Source organism: Ranitomeya variabilis, chromosome 3 (assembly GCF_051348905.1).
Source record: "Ranitomeya variabilis isolate aRanVar5 chromosome 3, aRanVar5.hap1, whole genome shotgun sequence".
NCBI lineage: Eukaryota > Metazoa > Chordata > Amphibia > Anura > Dendrobatidae > Ranitomeya > Ranitomeya variabilis.
Window position 1 is genome coordinate 713,090,119 of NC_135234.1, and position 24,509 is coordinate 713,114,627.

General features: G+C 44.4%; 1 protein-coding gene across 1 annotated transcript in view; it reads left to right on the plus strand.

The window, feature by feature from the left end:
- The first annotated feature begins 5,789 nt into the window (after positions 1-5,789).
- Positions 5,790-24,509, plus strand: part of FLT3 (fms related receptor tyrosine kinase 3) — a 158,441-nt gene continuing 139,721 nt past the window's right edge. Inside the window, exon 1 of the mRNA XM_077298293.1 lies at positions 5,790-5,835. Coding sequence (XP_077154408.1) covers positions 5,790-5,835 — 46 coding nt within the window. The remainder of the gene's footprint in view (positions 5,836-24,509) is intronic.

Genomic DNA, 24,509 nt, shown 5'->3' on the forward strand with positions numbered 1-24,509 from the left:
GTAGTTAACAACCCCTTTAATTGTAATTTTAGTTCAATATTTTTTGTGTTTATTAACAAATATCAGAAATTTTATATACATTTAAAAAAAATTAATAATGATAAATAATTCTCATAAATAATAATAATAAAAAATTCTCAATCGTCAAACTTTTGAATGATTATCCCTTTAATCCAGATAGTCGTGCCACACAAAATAGTTAAAGGAGTCCAAATCGATGACTCTGCAGCCCCTCTGTGTGTGACTGCAGACTTCTGAATCCCCCCAGCATAGGCACTGTGCGCTGCAGGGATTCGCTGGTTTCTGAGGCGTTATACATATTCCCGGCCCTGCTCCATACACTTGTATGGAGTGAGAACATGTCCTCTGGACAGTCCCTGGACCAGAGTCTGTATAAGGCCGGGGTCACACTTGCGAGTGTGATGTGAGAAACTCCCGAGAGTCTCTCGCATCAAGTCCCGGCACTGCCGCCAGCACTCGGGACCGGAGCGTTCAGCTGCATGTATTTCTATATCTTTGTCAAAGGTTCTTTTATTTTGTTAGGATGTTAGAAGGTTTAATATCGTAGTCGCAATTATTCATTTTTTTTTCAAGGATATTTACAAAACTTTCTTTTTCGCAACCTAGTCTGATTCGATGTGACTTTGGAGTGCCTATATAATTTAAACCCCCTCCCCCAAAGTGAGACCATTTTAAAAACAGCCCCCCTCCACAAATTCAATTCTGCTGTCCGGTAGTTTATTAACCCCTTCAGGTGCTTTTCAGGAATTAATGCAAAGTGTAATGACAAGAATTAATTATTTTATTTTTACCACCTAAATATTGCTAACCACTGAACAGGTCACTACAGACGACAGGCTCTATGCCATTATTTCGCCATGAACAACAGTGAGGCCAACAAGATCATGATCTCAGGGTGTTGATGGGGTTAAAGAGGAAGCCCCCCGCACTCTGTTAACCATCTAGATGCTGTAGTCACTATTGGCATCTAAGGAGTTAAATGGCCGGTGCAAACACTGATGGTGCCTGATGCTGCAGGGTGCCAGCTGTTGTTCAGATGACAGCTTCTGCATTTTCACCCATCAGGAGATGCTACATCTCGGGTCAGTAAAAAGACGTATTGGTCACTAAGGGGTTATACTTTTATGTATTTTTATTTAATTATATCCTTTAGGCCAGTGATTTTCAACCAGTGTTCCGCGGCACACTAGTGTGCCACGACACATGGTCGGGTGTGCCGCGGGGAAAGTTCCCCAAACTATGGTGCCCCCTTTGTTTTGTTCCCCGGCAATGCGCAGCCACGGAATAACACATGCGCGAGCTTTGAACGCTCGCGCGACTTAATGACGTCACCGAGGCCGGCGCGTCATCCTGAGAGCGGAGAGACTCTCGCATTTGCCCGCCGCCAAGCTAATGCCCGCCAATAATGCTGTGTATAATCATTAAGTCAGCAATAGCTCATTAACCCCTTCCCGACCTTTGACACCACGTAGGCGTCATGAAAGTCGGTGCCAATCCGACCCATGACGCCTATGTGGCGTCATGGAATGATCGTGTCCCTGCAGATCGGGTGAAAGGGTTAACTCCAATTTCACCCGATCTGCAGGGACAGGGGGAGTGGTACTTCACCCAAGGGGGGGTGGCTTCACCCCCTCGTGACTACGATCGCTCTGATTGGCTGTTGAAAGTGAAACTGCCAATCAGAGCGATTTGTAATATTTCACCTAAAAAACTGGTGAAATATTACAATCCAGCCATGGCCGATGCTGCAATATCATCGGCCATGGCTGGAAACACTTATGTACCCCCACCACCGATCTCCTCTCCGGTCCTCCGTCCGGTGCTCCGCTCCCCTCCGTCGTCCTGTCCGCTCTCCTGCCCGCTCCCCCCGTGCTCCGATGCCACCCCCCGTCCTCCGATCCACCCCCCATGCTCAGATCCCCCCCCCCCCTCATACTTTCCGGGCCTCCCGGTGTCCGTCCGTCTTCTCCATGGGCGCCGCCACCTTCCAAAATGGCGGGCGCATGCACAGTGCGCCCGCCGAATCTGCCGGCTGGAAAAATTTTTTTTTTCTTTTTCCACTAGGGTTAGGGTTAGAACTAGGGTTAGGGGTAGGGGTAGGGTTAGGGGTAGGGTTAGGGCATGTGCACAAAAAAAACTAAAAACGGAGAGACTGAGAACTGTTGAGGAAGAGCTTCGTGTGTGTCTTTCCACCATTCCTGCCAGGATATCCCTTTTGTGTTTATCGAAACAGGCCCAGGTTTCACACTGAGTGAGTATAAATACATTTAGAATCTATATTATTAACTATATGTAGAATATGTACTGTTTTAGTGTCATTTTGTGCCATTTTGGTTGGTGGTGTGCCCCGGGATTTTTTAAGTATAAAAAGTGTTCCGCGGCTCAAAAAAGGTTGAAAATCACTGCTTTAGGCCATGTGCACTTGAATTTCCTGGTGTACCCGCGGAGTATTACTGGGTGAAGCCGCTTCAGGGAGAAGCCAATGGTTGTTTTCCTGAGGCATCTTCTATGGCGATTTTGCTGTCCTCCTTGCGGTGAATCTTTTTCTTTGTACTTTGAAGGTAAAAATAGTAAAATCTGCAAAACTTACCATCCACTGGTCCTGAGCTGAATGATTTACATCTGTTAGCCAGCATAAGTACATGTGGGGGTTGCCTGATTGCTAGGGGAACCCCCACATGTACTTATGATAGCTAACAGATGTAAATAATTCAGCTGCAGCAAGAAAAACTAAATCTCCGAGCACTAAAAAATCTCCAAATTCTAGTTAACATGCTCGGTCTGTCCATTCCACTGGTGATGGAAAGCAGAGGAAAAGGACAGCTGCATCTCCAGTCGGGTACAGAATGCTTTCCTGAACTTTGAAACAAATTGGGTCCCCCGATCTGACACCATGTCAGAGGGAACCCCTTCTCGATCTCATTAACAAAAACCTGAGCCAGAGTCCTGGCATTTGGAAGTGCCGGTAAAGCAATGAAATGCACCATTTTACTTAACCTATCCACAACCACCAGAACCACAGTCTTGCCTGCCGATACCGGTAGGTCAGTAATAAAATCCATGGCCAAGAGTGTCCATGGTCTGCTAGGAATGGGCAGTGAAAGAAGAGGACCAGATGGACGGGTATGTGATACTTCAGAACGCGCACAAACACTGCAAGCAGACACCTGTTCCACCACATCCTGATGCAACCCCAGCCATCAAAAATGATGAGAAAGGAGGTCCGCGGTTGCCTTCCCACCTGGATGACCAGCAAGTACAGAGTTATGATGTTCCCTAATTATTTTGCGGCCAAATCAGAGGGTACAAATAATCTCCCCGAAGGGCAGAGGCAGGAGCGTCCCCCTGAGCCTCCAACACATCACCCTCCAGGTCAGGGTATAAGGCCGAGGTGACTACTCCCTTCTGCAAAATTGGGGCAAAATCTTTGATCGGAGAGTTTATTATGGAGGCTTACTTTACATTTACATGAAAATATCTGACACAATTGTAAATTCCTGGCTGACATTTACATTTGAGTGGAAAGGTGACTGTGTTTGCATGCAACCATACTTCAACTGAAGTATATAGAGAATACTCCGCTGCCTATGCAGAGTGCAGCAGTCGAGATGTGTTTGTCATTGCCTGTTGTGCTCTGCATAGGCAGCAACCGAGATGTTAAAACTCCACTATACCAAGAGCTTTGGCATCTTGGTTACTGGCTATGCAGACAGCAGCAGCTGATGACAAATTCTTCTTGACTGCTCCACTCTGCATATGATTGGGTGGCCGCAACACAGATTACAAATCAGTTTTCCAGCCACTGGATGAGCACATTTCCAAGAAGGAGCCACGCTTACTGCACACTCAGTGCACTGGAGGTCCTCCTGCCTTATTTGATAGTGGTGACAGAGGGTAGAGCCTGACATTTTGCACCCCAATGGAATTTGGCAGCTGGATTAAGCACCTGTGATGCCCATCCCTGCCCCTCGCGAGATGCCACTGGACCAAGCTCTGCCCTCTTAAATGACAAGTCTGCAGAAAAGATCAGAGAGGTGTACGAGATCCTAAATCATCTCGGTGACTTCTGGAAGCTCAGAACTGTGTTGCCATTGTGGGTGGATGTGGTTTGTCAGGAAGTGCGGCTCGACCACACTGTCTAGGTGTCCCTGTTCAGTTTGCATGTAGCATATTCCTGTTTTCTCAGGGCCAGAGTATAAAGGGTGCTAAGCTGACTGCTGGCAACTTTACAAAGATTGACCATTAATGGCATTTAGCAGGTGGTTGAATCTAGAATGTCAAAAGAGTTTGACATTTTACTGGACGTGTCATATAAAAGGGTCCTAAGGCTTCGTTCACACATCCGTATAAAACATGCACATAGAAAAGTGGCACCGTGTCGTCAGTGTGTCGTTACGTGCGTCACGTTTTATCATCAGTGTCATCAGTAGAGATGAGAGAGATATTTTCCTGCTCCAAAGTCGGAATCCCCATTGTTTTCAATGGGGCTTGGGTTCTGGTACCCAAACCAAACTTTGGACTAAAGTTGGGGTCGAGTACCAGAACCTGGACTTCCATGCTTCCGCTCATTCCTAGTCATCATTTTTTCCTGCATGGATAAATTAAGAAAGAAATTTCAAAGCTTCTCCTAAACTTTGCAATGTTAAACATGGACGGCACATGGAAGAGACACACATGCCATCCGTGTGCTTTTCACAGCCCCGTAGACTTGTATTGGCCCTTGTCACCCAAGCTGCCGGAAAAAAAACAGACCTCTCCCCATGTGTTGTGCACAGACACAAGGTTTATGTAAAAATGCAGACACGTGAACAATACCATGGATTACAATGGGAACCACTATAAAACGGATACCACTTGTACTGGAGACACGGATGTGTGAAGGAGGCTTAATACAGTTGCTCACATGGTCAGTATTGCTTTTTCCTGCGGGATGAGTGGAAATGAAAATAATGTTGGAAAGCTGCATAAAAAGTAATATAACGAGATATAGTGGACCTGTCGTTTCAGGTAGGTTTTCAGAATAATCTCTGCTGTCTGTTTTCATGAGGAATGGCACCATTTTTGGGCATCAGATGACTTGCAATCAGCATTTATTTTCCAGTTTTTCCCTTTGCAGGCTCCATCTCCAAGTTACAGTTGTCTCTGAATTAGTGGGTGAAGACTAGCTGCCAAGTTGTTTCCCATATACAGCACACAGCCAGAGGCAGCAACAGCAGTACTGAGCTATGTGACTGTGAATCCAGCTCTGTAGTTAGGTAGAACAGTTGTTTGAAGCTGCAGCATGGTCTGCTTGGTTTCCCACTGTGCTGAATGCTCCTCACTCTTCCCCTCTCCATAGAATACAAAAGGAGGTGTAACCTGACTCCTCAGTGTGCTGACAGTCCCTCTTGCTTTGCCCAAAATGGATTTGAGCTGCTTTTGAGAGTGGATTATGAGTTTAGGTGGCAAAGGAAGGGAGGGAAAGTGTCTCACATGAATAGAAAGAAGAAGCAGATTACCCTGATAAGACATATTATAAAGTTTCTTATATTTTTAATATGCTATGATTTTTGCAACGTTTGTTGAAACGACAGTGACAATTTAAGAGGAAGAGATCACTCAATGTATCTAATGATAACTCATGGTAATTTCTCCTATTAGTGAAAATGAAGAAGTATCTTAAATAATGGTTTGTGGTTTCGGGGGGAGCTGGCTTTTAGGTGTGCAGCTGTTCATTACGAGTTGTAACTAGTCTGTACGCTGGGCATCGTTATTGTTGATCTGCCACCATGCCAGTACGCAGAGATACCGGCACCTCCAGGACTTGGCTTCAAGGTAAGGTAGACCTCATCGGGTCCAGTCTGGCTCATAATGTAATGTACAAACATTCATTATGCATGAGCGCTTTTCAGTATTATATCTAAGTAATGTGGATGTAATCGGCCCATGGTTCGTTGTACCTTGCACTGTACATAAAGGTAGGCCATGATCTCCTATCGGCATCTTTATTATTCTTTTGGCCATACATTGTTTTTTCTCACCAGTGGGTGAAACTGATATCAGAATTAATCACCTAAAATTTCGATGGGATCTTTCCATGCCATTAGACTGGCTCAATAAGGGTCTCGGCTTGCAGCATTTTTTAATCTGGCTGCAACCGCAGGACCGATGCAAAATGTGCAAGACTTAGTCATCAGTTGTATCAAGCTAAGGCACAACACAACTGGCTGGACTCAACAGAAATGGGAACCCGGCTCTGCAAGTTACCTACAAAATGTGTAGGACGGGTTCTGTTGCTTTTCTTTAGGGGAGGTGCACACTAGTGTATGTTCGGTCTGAGTGTGTTTTCGGACCAAGGTTATTCTATGAGGCTGTGCACATATCCAAAAAATCGATGGATGCCCTAGTATGATCCGCTATTCGGATCACACTCAGCCATGTAAGTCAATGAGTTTGTGGAAAACATCGGCCAGCGCATGGATGACATCTGAGTCCGGTCCGATTTCACGGTCTCACACTATGATGAAGATGGAGAATTTTTTTCCTCCATCTTCTCATTCAAAACAATTGGATCACATTTTGATCAAAGTCTACTCAGAGATTGATCAGAGTGTCGTTTGCATAATCGGCCGATGAGAGAATCTACGCTCATCTGCACCTGCCATTAGTAGGATTTATCTGGCAATACTTTGGGTGCCCCAAAAAGATGGATGGAGAACTCATCAGAGATGAAGTGTATAAATTAATGGATCCCACACTGGATTAAAAGGAATCAAGTTCATATCTAATTATACTAAATCCAAAGTTTTTAATAAATGTAATGTTTTACTTTTTTGCAAGTAGTATTCATCCAATGATTCATCTTTGCAAAAGTAAAACCTAGAAAGTTGGCCTCCATGCTGATTATTTGCTGTTGCTTATGTGGTGCCAACATATTCAGTACAGAGATTATTATCATCGCTCACATGAATCGGGGGCTCAAAACCTTATCAACCATTACTAGAAGTCACAGGTGAAGTGGAGCATGACAACCCATGCTTTGGCTTTCTAAGATGCCTATCGGATTCGGATTGCTATATTCCATTGCGCTTTCCTTCTACAACATGTATTATTGGATTGCTGTGCCAAGCTTGCCTTTTTAGGAACCCCAAAATGTCTGTCTTAATCAAAAGAATCAGTTGCAGATGTTTCCATGGTGCTCATGTGGTGCCATCTGCAGGTAAAGCTTTTCAGTATTTCAGTTACATATGTACCAGATTTGGAGATTGGACCACAGCATAGACCACAAGCAGTTCTGTAAGGAGTCCAGTGAGAACTATCTTCCTATAGCTATAAGGTTAGTTCTCCACTACAATCTTTGGTAGTGTGATGCCCATGGTAAAACATTGGTTAAGATGGCTACAGACCCCTTGTTTCCCTATGTAAGACTTGCAACAGCTGCAAGAAGCGTGGAGCATCATCCATGTGTAGCAGCCAATCATCCATCTGTGGCAGTCATTCCTCACCCATCTGTAGCAACAAGTCATCATCCATCTGTAGCGGCCATTCCTCATCCATCTGTAGCGGCCATTCATCATCCATCTGTAATAGCCATTCATCATCCATCTGTAATAGCCATTCATCATCCATCCATAGCAGCCATTCCTCATCCATCTGTAGCAGCCATTCATCATCCATCTGTAGCAGCCATTCATCATCCATCTATAGCAGCCATTCAACATCCATCTGTAGCACCCAGTCATCATCTGTAGCAGCTATTCCTCATCCATCTGTAATAGCCATTCATCATCCATCTGTAATAGCCATTCATCATCCATCCATAGCAGCCATTCATCATCCATCTGTAGCAACCATTCCTCATCCATCTGTAGCAGCTATTCCTCATCCATCTGTAACAGCCATCATCCATCTGTAGCAGCCATTCATCATCCATCTGTAGCAGCCATTCCTCATCCATCTGTAGCAGCCATTCCTCATCCATCTGTAACAGCCATTCATCATCCATCTGTAGCAGCCAGTCATCATCCATCTGTAGCAGCCAGTCATCATCCATCTGTAGCAGCTATTCCTCGTCTATCTGTAGCAGCCATCATCCATCTGTAGCAGCCATTCATCATCCATCTGTAGCAACCATTCATCATCCATCTGTAGCAGCCATTCATCATCCATCGTTAGCAGCCATCATCCATCTGTAGCAGTCATCATCCATCTGTAGCAGCCATTCATCATCCATCTGTAGCAGCCATCATCCATCTGTAGCAGTCATCATCCATCTATAGGAGCCATTCCTCATCCATCTGTAGCAGCCATTCCTCACCCATCTGTAGCAGCCATCATCCATCTGTAGCAGTCATCATCCATCTATAGGAGCCATTCCTCATCCATCTGTAGCAGACAATCCTCATCCATCTGTAGCAGCCATCATCCATCTGTAGTAGTCATAATCCATCTGTAGCAGCCAATCATCCATCTGTAGCAGTTATCATCCATCTATAGCAGCCATTCCTCATCCATCTGTAGCAGCCATCATCCATGTGTAGCAGCCATCATCCATCTGTAGCAGTCATCATCCATCTGTAGCAGCCATTCATTCATCTGTAGCAGCCATGCATCCATCTGTAGCAGCCATCATCCATCTGTAGCAGCCATCATCCATCTGTAGCAGCCATCGCCCATCTGTAGCACCCAGTCATCATCCATCTGTAGCAGCCATCATCCATCTGTAGCAGTCATCCATCTGTTGCAGCCATTCATCATCCATCTGTAACAGCCATTCCTCATCCATCTGTAGCAGCCATTCCTCATCCATCTGTAGCAGCCATCGTCCATCTGTAGCAGTCATCATCCATCTGTAGCAGCCATCATCCATCTGTAGCAGCCATTCCTCATCCATCTGTAGCAGCCATTCCTCATCCATCTGTAGCAGCCATCGTCCATCTGTAGCAGTCATCATCATCCATCTGTAGCAGCCATCGTCCATCTTTAGCAGTCATCATCCATCTGTAGCAGCCATTCCTCATCCATCTGTAGCAGTCATCATCCATCTGTAGCAGTCATCATCCATCTGTAGCAGCCATCATCCATCTGTAGCAGCCATTCCTCATCCATCTGTAGCAGCCATTCCTCATCCATCTGTAGCAGCCATCGTCCATCTGTAGCAGTCATCATCATCCATCTGTAGCAGCCATCGTCCATCTTTAGCAGTCATCATCCATCTGTAGCAGCCATTATCCATCTGTAGCAGCCATCGTCCATCTGTAGCAGTCATCATCATCCATTTGTAGCAGCCATCGTCCATCTGTAGCAGTCATCATCCATCTGTAGCAGCCATCGTCCATCTTTAGCAGTCATCATCCATCTGTAGCAGCCATTATCCATCTGTAGCAGCCATCGTCCATCTGTAGCAGTCATCATCATCCATTTGTAGCAGCCATCGTCCATCTGTAGCAGTCATCATCCATCTGTAGCAGTCATCATCCATCTGTAGCAGTCATCATCCATCTGTAGCAGCCATTCATCACTTATATTGAATTTGGTATTTGACCTCATTTTCGGTGTCACTCTATTCCCATGAATGGGGCTAGGAGTAATTGTGAGGTTGCAGAAATGCAGAGAAATTTGATGTTCTTATGCACAGTAATCAGAGGTATAAATTAAAATTAAATTTGCTATATTGTATTATGTCTTTTTGCCAATATACGGAGGACGATAGGTCTTAGTTTTTTTTAACTCCCAGAGAGCTGAATCCCAATCTGAAACCTTCCGAAGTGCCTGATTTACCTATGTGGTAACACTGGGGCAGATTGGTCCAGTTGTTTGGCTGTAATTTAAGCTTTTCTTTTGTATTATGTTTTTTTTTCTTTTTTAGAACAGTTGGTTCTGGAGAGCTGAAACCTATTATAAAACCTTCCGAAGTGCCTGATTTATGTATCCGGCAAATTTTGAAATTTGGGCCAAATTGGTCAAGTCATTTGGCTGTAAATTAATATTTGCTTTTGTATTCCATTTTTTTTAGGGGAGGTGAATATGTTGAGGACAGTACTGTCTAGAGAGCTGAAACCTGGTTACAACCTTCCAAAGTGCCTGATTTGTGTATCTGCCAAATTTGAGGCAAAAATGAATGTATATTTAAAGAAAATCGGAAATATAGAGTTCCTTTATACAGATGTTTTCTGAAATGTAATTTGCATTGAATGTTGGACTTAGGAGGGTAGTGGGCATTCATTCATCTCAATAGAGGCATAATACAGGGCAGCACGGTGGCTCAGTGGTTAGCACTGCAGAGTCCTGGGTTTAAATCCCACCAGGGACAAGATCTGCAAGTATTCTGTATGTTCTCCCCATGTTTGCTGGGTTTCCTCCAGATTCTCCGGTTTCCTCCCACATTCCAAAGACCATACTGATAGGGAATGCAGATTGTGAGCCCCAATGGGGACAGTGATGATGATGTATATAAAGTACTGTGGAATTAATGGCGCTATATAAAAGGAGTCAAATAACTAAATAAGTGGTACATTTTGCAGAGCTGTTGGAGAGGATCACATCGGGGATGGCGGTGATCTCAGACAAACAGTAGTACAGTCTTTGGCACCGTTAAAGCCTTGTTATGGGGCATCTTCCACGGCATGATAGGCAAAGCACCCTTATAATGAATGTACAAGCGCTATGGGAAAGAAAAAGTAGGACACTGCCTCGTTGGGACTTGGTTGCTAACAGAGAGCAATAGCTGAGCTGCTTACCTTATACAGTTGTGCATGTTAAATCTCAGGGCGGTAGAAGTCCCAGACGCCCATTGTATGATCGGCAGCTACAACCCAGCAATCAGACCAAATGCGTCTCTAAATATGGATTGCCCACCCAAAAATAAAATGTGAGTGATATAATGGCAGACAATAATTCACTAAAATCTCAAAAAGGATTCCGTGTATCGAGACTCAGACATAGAGATAATGACTATAATGACTGGTCCATTGCTTATATGTCCCATGTATGATATAATAGAACGGGGGTCCCAGGTATGATATAATAGAAGGGGGGTCCCATGTATGATATAATAGAAGGGGGGTCCCAGGTATGATATAATAGAAGGGGGGTCCCATGTATGATATAATAGAAGGGGGGTCCCAGGTATGATATAATAGAAGGGAGGTCCCAGGTATGATATAATAGAACGGGGGTCCCATGTATGATATAATAGAAGGGGGGTCCCATGTATGATATAATAGAAGGGGGGTCCCAGGTATGATATAATAGAAGGGGGGTCCCATGTATGATATAATAGAAGGGGGGTCCCAGGTATGATATAATAGAAGGGGGGTCCCATGTATGATATAATAGAAGGGGGGTCCCATGTATGATATAATAGAAGGGGGCTCCCATGTATGATATAATAGAAGGGGGTCCCATGTATGATATAATAGACGGGGGTCCCATGTATGATATAATAGAAGGGGGGTCCCAGGTATGATATAATAGAAGGGGGGTCCCATGTATGATATAATAGAAGGGGGGCTCCCATGTATGATATAATAGAAGGGGGGCTCCCATGTATGATATAATAGAAGGGGGGCTCCCATGTATGATATAATAGAAGAGGGGTCCCATGTATGATATAATAGAAGGGGGGTCCCATGTATGATATAATAGAAGGGGGTCCCATGTATGATATAATAGAAGGGGGTCCCATGTATGATATAATAGAAGGGGGGCTCCCATGTATGATATAATAGAAGGGGGGCTCCCATGTATGATATAATAGAAGGGGGTCCCATGTATGATATAATAGAAGGGGGTCCCATGTATGCTATAATAGAAGGGGGGTCCCAGGTATGATATAATAGAAGGGGGGTTCCATGTATGATATAACAGAAGGGGGGTCCCATGTATGATATAATAGAAGGGGGGTTCCCATGTATGATATAATAGAAGGGGGGCTCCCATGTATGATATAATAGAAGGGGGTCCCATGTATGATATAATAGAAGAGGGGTCCCATGTATGATATAATAGAAGAGGGGTCCCATGTATGATATAATAGAAGGGGGGGCCATGTATGATATAATAGAAGGGGGGTCCCATGTATGATATAATAGAAGGGGGACTCCCATGTATGATATAATAGAAGGGGGGCTCCCATGTATGATATAATAGAAGGGGGGCTCCCATGTATGATATAATAGAAGGTGGGGTCCCATGTATGATATAATAGAAGGGGGGTCCCATGTATGATATAATAGAAGGGGGGTCCCATGTATGATATAACAGAAGGGGGTCCCACGTATGATATAATAGAAGGGGGTCCCATGTATGATATAGTAGAAGGGGGGTCCCATGTATGATATAACAGAAGGGGGTCCCATGTATGATATAATAGAAGGGGGTCCCATGTATGATATAATAGAAGGGGGGTCCCATGTATGATATAATAGAAGGGGGGGCCATGTATGATATAATAGAAGGGGGGCTCCCAGGTATGGTATAATAGAAGGGGGCTCCCATGTATGATACAATAGAAGGGGGGTCCCATGTATGATATAATAGAAGGGGGGTCCCATGTATGATATAATAGAAGGTGGGTTCCCATGTATGATATAATAGAAGGGGGGTCCCATGTATGATATAATAGAAGGGGGGCTCCCATGTATGTTATAATAGAAGGGGGACTCCATTGTATGATGTAATAGAAGGGGGGCTCCCAGGTATGATATAATAGAAGGTGGGGTCCCATGTATGATATAATAGAAGGTGGATTCCCATGTATGATATAATAGAAGGGGGCTCCCATGTATGATATAATAGAAGGGAGGTCCCATGTATGATATAATAGAAGGGGGGTCCCATGTATGATATAATAGAAGGGGGGTCCCATGTATGATATAATAGAAGGTGGGTTCCCATGTATGATATAATAGAAGGGGGGCTCCCAGGTATGATATAATAGAAGGGGGGCTCCCATGTATGTTATAATAGAAGGTGGGGTCCCATGTATGATATAATAGAAGGGGGACTCCAATGTATGATGTAATAGAAGGGGGGCTCCCAGGTATGATATAATAGAAGGTGGGTCCCATGTATGATATAATAGAAGAGGGCTCCCATGTATGATATAATAGAAGGGGGGGCCCATGTATGATATAATAGAAGGGGGGGCCATGTATGATATAATAGAAGGTGGGTCCCATGTATGATATAATAGAAGGGGGGTCCCATGTATGATATAATAGAAGGTGGGTCCCATGTATGATATAATAGAAGAGGGCTCCCATGTATGATATAATAGAAGGGGGGTCCCATGTATGATATAATAGAAGGGGGGCTCCCATGTATGATATAATAGAAGGGGGGCTCCCATGTATGATATAATAGAAGGGGGGCTCCCATGTATGATATAATAGAAGGGGGGTCCCATGTATGATATAATAGAAGGGGGGTCCCAGGTATGATATAATAGAAGGGGGGGTCCCATGTATGATATAATAGAAGGGGGCTCCTATGTATGATATAATAGAAGGGGGACTCCCATGTATGATATAATAGAAGAGGGCTCCCAAGTATGATATAATAGAAGGGGGATCCCATGTATGATATAATAGAAGGTGGGGTCCCATGTATGATATAATAGAAGGTGGGTTCCCATGTATGATATAATAGAAGGGGGGCTCCCAGGTATGATATAATAGAAGGGGGGCTCCCAGGTATGATATAATAGAAGAGGGGTCCCAGGTATGATATAATAGAAGGGGGGTCCCATGTATGATATAATAGAAGGGGGGCTCCCAGGTATGATATAATAGAAGGGGGGTCCCATGTATGATATAATAGAAGGGGGGTCCCAGGTATGATATAATAGAAGGGAGGTCCCAGGTATGATATAATAGAACGGGGGTCCCATGTATGATATAATAGAAGGGGGGTCCCATGTATGATATAATAGAAGGGGGGTCCCAGGTATGATATAATAGAAGGGGGGTCCCATGTATGATATAATAGAAGGGGGGTCCCAGGTATGATATAATAGAAGGGGGGTCCCATGTATGATATAATAGAAGGGGGGTCCCATGTATGATATAATAGAAGGGGGCTCCCATGTATGATATAATAGAAGGGGGTCCCATGTATGATATAATAGACGGGGGTCCCATGTATGATATAATAGAAGGGGGTCCCAGGTATGATATAATAGAAGGGGGGTCCCATGTATGATATAATAGAAGGGGGGCTCCCATGTATGATATAATAGAAGGGGGGCTCCCATGTATGATATAATAGAAGGGGGGCTCCCATGTATGATATAATAGAAGAGGGGTCCCATGTATGATATAATAGAAGGGGGGTCCCATGTATGATATAATAGAAGGGGGTCCCATGTATGATATAATAGAAGGGGGTCCCATGTATGATATAATAGAAGGGGGGCTCCCATGGATGATATAATAGAAGGGGGGCTCCCATGTATGATATAATAGAAGGGGGTCCCATGTATGATATAATAGAAGGGGGTCCCATGTATGCTATAATAGAAGGGGGGTCCCAGGTATGATATAATAGAAGGGGGGTTCCATGTATGATATAACAGAAGGGGGGTCCCATGTATGATATAATAGAAGGGGGGTTCCCATGTATGATATAATAGAAGGGGGGCTCCCATGTATGATATAATAGAAGGGGGTCCCATGTATGATATAATAGAAGAGGGGTCCCATGTATGATATAATAGAAGAGGGGTCCCATGTATGATATAATAGAAGGGGGGGCCATGTATGATATAATAGAAGGGGGGTCCCATGTATGATATAATAGAAGGGGGACTCCCATGTATGATATAATAGAAGGGGGGCTCCCATGTATGATATAATAGAAGGGGGGCTCCCATGTATGATATAATAGAAGGTGGGGTCCCATGTATGATATAATAGAAGGGGGGTCCCATGTATGATATAATAGAAGGGGGGTCCCATGTATGATATAACAGAAGGGGGTCCCACGTATGATATAATAGAAGGGGGTCCCATGTATGATATAGTAGAAGGGGGGTCCCATGTATGATATAACAGAAGGGGGTCCCATGTATGATATAATAGAAGGGGGTCCCATGTATGATATAATAGAAGGGGGGTCCCATGTATGATATAATAGAAGGGGGGGCCATGTATGATATAATAGAAGGGGGGCTCCCAGGTATGGTATAATAGAAGGGGGCTCCCATGTATGATACAATAGAAGGGGGGTCCCATGTATGATATAATAGAAGGGGGGTCCCATGTATGATATAATAGAAGGTGGGTTCCCATGTATGATATAATAGAAGGGGGGTCCCATGTATGATATAATAGAAGGGGGGCTCCCATGTATGTTATAATAGAAGGGGGACTCCATTGTATGATGTAATAGAAGGGGGGCTCCCAGGTATGATATAATAGAAGGTGGGGTCCCATGTATGATATAATAGAAGGTGGATTCTCATGTATGATATAATAGAAGGGGGCTCCCATGTATGATATAATAGAAGGGAGGTCCCATGTATGATATAATAGAAGGGGGGTCCCATGTATGATGTAATAGAAGGGGGGCTCCCAGGTATGATATAATAGAAGGTGGGGTCCCATGTATGATATAATAGAAGGTGGATTCCCATGTATGATATAATAGAAGGGGGCTCCCATGTATGATATAATAGAAGGGAGGTCCCATGTATGATATAATAGAAGGGGGGTCCCATGTATGATATAATAGAAGGGGGCTCCCATGTATGATATAATAGAAGGGGGGTCCCATGTATGATATAATAGAAGGGGGGTCCCATGTATGATATAATAGAAGGGGGATCCCATGTATGATATAATAGAAGGGGGACTCCATTGTATGATGTAATAGAAGGGGGGCTCCCAGGTATGATATAATAGAAGGTGGGGTCCCATGTATGATATAATAGAAGGTGGATTCCCATGTATGATATAATAGAAGGGGGCTCCCATGTATGATATAATAGAAGGGAGGTCCCATGTATGATATAATAGAAGGGGGGTCCCATGTATGATATAATAGAAGGGGGGTCCCATGTATGATATAATAGAAGGGGGCTCCCATGTATGATATAATAGAAGGGGGGCTCCCATGTATGTTATAATAGAAGGTGGGGTCCCATGTATGATATAATAGAAGGGGGACTCCAATGTATGATGTAATAGAAGGGGGGCTCCCAGGTATGATATAATAGAAGGTGGGTCCCATGTATGATATAATAGAAGAGGGCTCCCATGTATGATATAATAGAAGGGGGGGCCCATGTATGATATAATAGAAGGGGGGGCCATGTATGATATAATAGAAGGTGGGTCCCATGTATGATATAATAGAAGGGGGGTCCCATGTATGATATAATAGAAGGTGGGTCCCATGTATGATATAATAGAAGAGGGCTCCCATGTATGATATAATAGAAGGGGGGTCCCATGTATGATATAATAGAAGGGGGGCTCCCATGTATGATATAATAGAAGGGGGGCTCCCATGTATGATATAATAGAAGGGGGGCTCCCATGTATGATATAATAGAAGGGGGGTCCCATGTATGATATAATAGAAGGGGGGTCCCAGGTATGATATAATAGAAGGGGGGGTCCCATGTATGATATAATAGAAGGGGGCTCCTATGTATGATATAATAGAAGGGGGACTCCCATGTATGATATAATAGAAGAGGGCTCCCAAGTATGATATAATAGAAGGGGGATCCCATGTATGATATAATAGAAGGTGGGGTCCCATGTATGATATAATAGAAGGTGGGTTCCCATGTATGATATAATAGAAGGGGGGCTCCCAGGTATGATATAATAGAAGGGGGGCTCCCAGGTATGATATAATAGAAGAGGGGTCCCATGTATGATATAATAGAAGGTGGGGTCCCATGTATGATATAATAGAAGGTGGGGTCCCATGTATGATATAATAGAAGGGGGGTCCCATGTATGATATAATAGAAGGGGGGGTCCCAGGTATGATATAATAGAAGGTGGGTTCCCAGGTATGATATAATAGAAGGGGGGTCCCATGTATGATATAATAGAAGGGGGACTCCCATGTATGATATAATAGAAGGGGGCTCCCATGTATGATATAATAGAAGGGGGGTCCCATGTATGATATAATAGAAGGTGGGTTCCCATGTATGATATAATAGAAGAGGGCTCCCATGTATGATATAATAGAAGGGGGCTCCCATGTATGATATAATAGAAGGGGGGTCCCATGTATGATATAATAGAAGGTGGGGTCCCATGTATGATATAATAGAAGGGGGGTCCCATGTATGATATAATAGAAGGGGGGCTCCCAGGTATGATATAATAGAAGGGGGCTCCCAGGTATGATATAATAGAAGGTGGGGTCCCATGTATGATATAATAGAAGGTGGGGCCATGTATGATATAATAGAAGGGGGGTCCCATGTATGATATAATAGAAGGGGGGTCCCATGTATGATATAATAGAAGGGGGACTCCCATGTATGATATAATAGAAGGGGGGTCCCATGTATGATATAATAGAAGGGGGGTCCCATGTATGATATAATAGAAGGGGGACTCCCATGTATGATATAATAGAAGGGGGGCTCCCATGTATGATATAATAGAAGGGGGGCTCCCAGGTATGATATAATAGAAGGGGGTCCCATGTATGATATAATAGAAGGGGGACTCCCATGTATGATATAATAGAAGGGGGTCCCATGTATGATATAATAGAAGGGGGACTCCCATGTATGATATAATAGAAGGGGGGCTCCCATGTATGATATAATAGAAGGGGGGCTCCCATGTATGATATAATAGAAGGGGGATCCCATGTATGATATAATAGAAGGTGGGTTCCCATGTATGATATAATAGAAGGGGGGTCCCATGTATGATATAATAGAAGGGGGACTCCAATGTATGATGTAATAGAAGGGGGGCTCCCATGTATGATATAATAGAAGGGGGGCTCCCAGGTATGATATAATAGAAGGGGGCTCCCATGTATGATATAATAGAAGGGGGCTCCCATGTATGATATAATAGAAGGTGGGTTCCCATGTATGATATAATAGAAGGTGGGCTCCCATGTATGATATAATAGAAGGGGGCTCCTATGTATGATATAATAGAAGGGGGCTCCCATATATGATATAATATAGTAGAAGGGGGGGTCCCTCTTGAGGACCAAATCATTTACCCAAAGTTGACTTCTTTTCTTTCTTTTTTTATTACTTCCTTCTTGATTAATTGTAGGAAGCTTGAGTAAAGCTATTACTGGCTGATGGTAATTATGGACAAATATAGTAATAATTCACATTGACTGATGACCACAATTACAATCAGGAGAACTGATAAATATTCTATTACTTTGTGTGAACTGACTGCCATCTAGAGGATGAACTGGGCAGTGCACTTTAAACTTGAGCTACCATCTGTGTTTTTGGATGTAGCAGCCAATACAGGACTGGGGTAGCAAGGGCCCACCAGTAACATTCACTTGGTGGGCCCACTGTTCAGCTTCATGTAAATATTATACACCGTGTTCCAAATTATTATGCAAATTGGATTTAAGTGTCATAAATATTTGTTTTGTTTTTCAAATAAACTTGTGGATGGTATTGTGTCTCAGGCAGTAGCGTAGCTACCGGGGGGGGGAGGTCTTGGCAGAGGGTGCGGCCCCAGGCCCGGTGCTCTGAGGGGGCCCACCCGGAGCTACGCAGCGCACCGATACAGTTACATTCTGCAGTAGAGCAGGGAGAATCGATCTCCCTGCTCTGTCGCCAGCTGATATGGGGCCCCTGAGCAGGCGGGGGGGCCCAGTGCCAGCAGTGGGCCCCCCGCCGTCATCAGAAGATCAGCTGTACCGGCATTTAGCCGATACAGCTGATCGCATTGATGGGAGGAGGAGCGCTGCGCTCCTTCTCCCATCATCCCCCTGTCAGTGTCGGCGTCTGACGCCGCCGACACTGACAGCGGGTGCGATGATGTCACTGCCCGGTGACCGCTGTCAGGAGATCAGTGGGAGCAGCGCAGGAACCAGGAAGAAGAGAGGGGAGGTTTTTTTTTTAATGGGTGCTGCTGCCTCATTACAGGGTCTGACTATGGGGGTGCTGCCTTATTACAGGGTCTGACTATGGGGGTGCTGCCTTATTACAGGGTCTGACTATGGGGGTGCTGCCTTATTACAGGGTCTGATTATGGGGGCTGCCTTATTACAGGGTCTGCCTATAGGGGTGCTGCCTTATTACAGGGTCTGACTATGGGGGTGCTGCCTTATTACAGGGTCTGATTATGGGGGCTGCCTTATTACAGGGTCTGCCTATAGGGGTGCTGCCTTATTACAGGGTCTGACTATGGGGGTGCTGCCTTATTACAGGGTCTGATTATGGGGGCTGCCTTATTACAGGGTCTGACTATGGGGGTGCTGCCTTATTACAGGGTCTGACTATGGGGGTGCTGCCTCATTACAGGGTCTGACTATGGGGGTGCTGCCTTATTACAGGGTCTGACTATGGGGGTGCTGCCTTATTACAGGGTCTGACTATGGGGGTGCTGCCTTATTACAGGGTCTGACTATGGGGGTGCTGCCTTATTACAGGGTCTGACTATGGGGGCTGCCTTATTACAGGGTCTGACTATGGGGGTGCTGCCTGATTACAGGGTCTGACTATGGGGGTGCTGCCTTATTACAGGGTCTGCCTATGGGGGTGCTGCCTTATACTACAGAGTCTGCCAATGAGGGTACTGCCGAATGCTATAGAGTCTGCCTATGGGGAGTGCATTGTACTATATATACTGTATATTGTGGACTATTTGGTGCATTATGCTGCTGTATATGGAGGCTCAAATATACCTGAGAAACAGAAACGGAGTCCAAATCCAAATTGAAAAAAGTATATGTACAAATTTTTATTCTACAAAAAGGTCACATACAAGATAATAATATCATTTAGAAATAAATAGATAGATGATACAGTGAGCAAGACTGAAGAAAACACTGAAAGTAAATGGTGACAACCCCTATAAATGTCTGCATGTGTTTCATAATAAAGTGCTAACAGTGCTTGTCATAATAGGAGTTTTAGGGCCAGGAAGGTTACCTACTACATATCATACATCCCACAACGGGGTCACAGTCAAGTATAACGCAGTACACGTCAATCCCGGTTCCATAAACCTTACCCCTAATGCAGACTCCCAGAGGTCACCACCAAAGACCCAACGTGCGTTTCGCGTTGGCTTCGTCAGGGATGGCAACCATGGTTGGTGGATGGCCTCCATATCCCAACAAGGCTGCGACATCAGCAAGGAGGTGAATTAGTCATGTTTTTGGCCGGAATCATGGGGAAACAGCTGGTAGGGCCCTTTAAGGTCAATGAAGGTGTGAAAATGACCTCTGCAAAGTATATAGAGTTTCTGACTGACAACTTTCTTCCATGGTATATAAAGCAGAAACGTGCCTTCAGGAGCAAAATCATCTTTATGCATGACAATGCACCATCTCATGCTGCACAGAGTACCTCTGAGTCATTGGCTGCTGTGGGCTATGGGCCACCATCTTCCCCTGACCTCAATCCTGTAGAAAACCTTTGGAGTATCATCAAGGAAAAGATCTATGAGGGTGGGAGGCAGTTAACATCAAAACAGCAGCTCTGGGAGGCTATTCTGACTTTATGCAAAGAAATACAAGCAGAAACTCTCCAAAAACTCAAAGTTCAATGGATACAAGAATTGTGAAGGTGATATCAAAGAAGGGTTCCTATGTTACTGTGACGCCCCAGGGTCCTGGTTGTCACAGTGACATTGCTTTCAGACATTGTTGTCAGAGTGATGTTACGTTTGGAAGCAATGAAGGATATCTTTTATCAGGTAATCACAATGCATACAACATGTTCACACTCCAGGCCAGAAGGGGGAGCTCTAAGCCTAGTTTAGGGTGAACTCCCCTCTAAATACATTCTGATCTGGAGGGAAAGGGTTCAAAAAGTTACAGACAGAGAAGAGAGCACACAGACATAGAGTGTCAGAAGGTCTGAAGGGGCTGTGTAGTCTGAAGTACTACAGCCCTTGGAGAAAGAGACATATAAGAGGAAAGAACATAGTTTAGTGAGCGTGCAGGAGAGCGAAGCACAAGAGAGTGACATCAGGGGAGACCAGCTGCGAATGAACTATCTGCCTCTGAAGCGCAGATCACCGGTAGCCGGAACACCGAGGCTTTTGTGGGACTCTTAGGCTGTGTGCACACGTTGCAGATTTTCTGCGGTTTTTTCGCGGTTTTTCCCAATAAAACCGCAAAAAATCTGCATACATTATGCATCCCATCATTTTTAATGAATTCCGCAATTTTTGTACACATGATGCGTTTTTTTTTCCGCGAAAAAAACGCATCGCTGTAAAAAACGCAGCATGTTCATTAATTTTGCGGATTTCCCACTATATAATGCATTGGGAAATGTCCGGAAAAATCCGCAAAAAAACGCGCAAAAAACGCATGCAGATTTCTTGTGGATTTCTTGCGGAAAATCTCAGGATTTTCTCAGGAATTTTCTGCAAGAAATCCTGAACGTGTGCACATAGCCTAAGACACATATCAGAGACCGGCAGGTGTTGTGAATTCTGTTGTGGGTTCTGCTCTTGGGCTCCCTCTGGTGGTTATAAGTGGTAGTGCTGCTGTTTGTCCTTCACAGCAGTCATCAGGTGCTTCCACTTCGGACGGGGCTATTTAGTCTGGCTTCACCCTTTAGTGAGTGCCAGTTGTCCATTGTTTTTCTGGAGGATTCACATCTCCGCTTGGTTTTTCCTGCTGGATTGTCCAAATCATCAAAGATAAGTCCTGGCTTTGTTTTTGCAGTCCACATGCGGTGGACTTTATAGTTCAGTGAATTGCTATGTTTTTTCTTGTCCAGCTTTGTCTGTGTAACGATTTATTCAGCCAAGCTGGAAGCTCTGGAGTCGCAGAGTTACCCTCCATGCCTTTAGTTAGGTGTGGAGATTTTTGTATTCTCTGTGGTGGATTTTTGTAGTATTTTAATACTGACCGCACAGTACTCTGTCCTGTCTTTTCTTTCTAGGTAGCGTGGCCTCCTTTGCTAAATTCTGTTTTCAGTCTGCGTTTGTAATTTCCCTCTCCTCTCACAGTCAATATTTGTGGGGGGCTGTCTTTCCTTTGGGGATTTTCTCTGAGGCAAGATAGTTTTCCTGTTTCTTTCTTTAGGGGTAATTAGTCCTCCGGCTGTGACGAGGTGTCGAGGGAGAGACAGGAACATCCCACGGCTACTTATAGTTGCGGTGTTAAGTTCAGGGTCTGCGGTCAGTATAGAGGCCACCTGCTCCAGAGCTCGTCCATGCTGCTCCTAGGCCACCAGATCATAACAGTACAACTGGCCAACAATGAGTTATCCGCATCTCAAAAGAAGGGAAAGAAAGTGCTGAGCCATTTTTTTTTCTGTACTCTGTGTTTTTTTTTCCCTCTTCACCTCTGGGTGGCTCAAGAGTTAGGCGCTGACATGGATGTTCAGGGACTTGCTTCTCGGGTGGATCAACTTGCTGCTAGAGTACAGAGTATTTCTGATTATATCGTGCAGACTCCTGTTTTAGAGCCTAGAATTCCTACCCCCGATCTGTTTTTTGGGGACAGGACAAATTTTTGAGCTTTAAAAATAACTGTAAACTGTTTTTTGCTCTGAAGCCCCGTTCCTCTGGTGATCCCATCCAGCAGGTAAAAATTGTCATTTCTCTGTTGCGTGGCGACCCGCAGGATTGGGCATTTTCCCTGGAATCTGGGAATCCGGCCTTGCTTAATGTAGACACCTTTTTTCAGGCGCTTGGGTTATTGTATGATGAACCTAATTCTGTGGATCATGCTGAGAAAACCTTGTTGGCCCTGTGTCAGGGTCAAGAAGCGGCAGAATCATATTGCCAGAAATTTAGAAAATGGTCTGTGCTTACTAAGTGGAATGAGGATGCTTTGGCGGCAATTTTCAGAAAGGGTCTTTCTGAATCCGTTATGTTATGATGGGGTTCCCCACACCTGCAGGTCTGAGTGATTCTATGTCTCTGGCCATTCAAATTGATCGGCGCTTGCGTGAGCGCAGAGTTGTGCACACTATGGCATTGTCTTCCAAGCGGAGTCCTGAGCCAATGCAGTGTGATAGGATTGTGTCTAGAGCTGAACGCCAAGGATTCAGACGTCAGAATAGGTTGTGCTTTTACTACGGCGATTCTGCTCATGTTATTTCTGATTGCCCTAAGCGTGCCAAGAGAATCGCTAATTCCATTACCATCAGTACTGTACAACCTAAATTTCTGTTATCTGTGACCCTGATCTGCTCATTATCGTCATTCTCTGTCATGGCATTTGTGGATTCAGGCGCCGCTTTAAATTTGATGGACTTAGAATTTGCCAGACGTTGTGGTTTTCCCTTACAGCCTTTGCGGAGTCCTATCCCTTTGAGGGGCATTGATGCTACACCATTGGCTAAAAATAAACCTCAGTTTTGGACACAGCTGACCATGTGCATGGCGCCAGCCCATCAGGAAGATTGTCGTTTCCTGGTGTTGCATAATTTGCATGATGCTATTGTGCTGGGGTTTCCATGGTTACAGGTACATAATCCGGTGTTGGATTGGAAATCTATGTCTGTGACTAGTTGGGGTTGTCAGGGGGTTCATGATGACGTTCCTCTGATGTCAATTTCCTCCTCCCCCTCTTCTGAAATTCCTGAGTTTCTGTCAGATTTCCAGGATGTTTTCGATGAGCCCAAGTCCAGTTCCCTTCCACCGCATAGGGACTGTGATTGTGCTATTGACTTGATTCCAGGCTCTAAGTTTCCTAAGGGCCGACTTTTCAACCTGTCTGTGCCTGAACATGCCGCCATGCGGAGCTATGTAAAGGAGTCTTTGGAGAAGGGGCATATTCGGCCATCTTCTTCTCCATTGGGAGCAGGTTTTTTTTTGTTGCCAAGAAGGATGGCTCCTTGAGACCCTGTATTGATTATCGCCTCTTGAATAAGATCACGGTCAAATTCCAAACCCTTTGCCTTTGCTCTCTGATTTGTTTGCCAGGATTAAGGGTGCTAGTTGGTTTACTAAGATTAACCTACGAGGGGCATATAATCTTGTTCGTATTAAGCAGGGTGACGAATGGAAAACTGCGTTTAATACGCCCGAGGGCCATTTTGAATATCTTGTGATGCCATTCGGACTCTCTAATGCCCCATCTGTGTTTCAGTCCTTCATGCATGATATTTTTCGGAATTATCTTGATAAATTCATGATTGTATATTTGGATGATATTTTGATTTTTTCAGATGATTGGGAGTCTCATGTGAAACAAGTCAGGATGGTATTTCAGGTCCTTCGTGATAATGCCTTGTTTGTGAAGGGGTCTAAGTGCCTCTTTGGAGTACAGAAGGTTTCTTTTTTGGGCTTCATTTTTTCTCCATCATCTATAGAAATGGATCCGGTTAAGGTTCAGGCCATTCATGATTG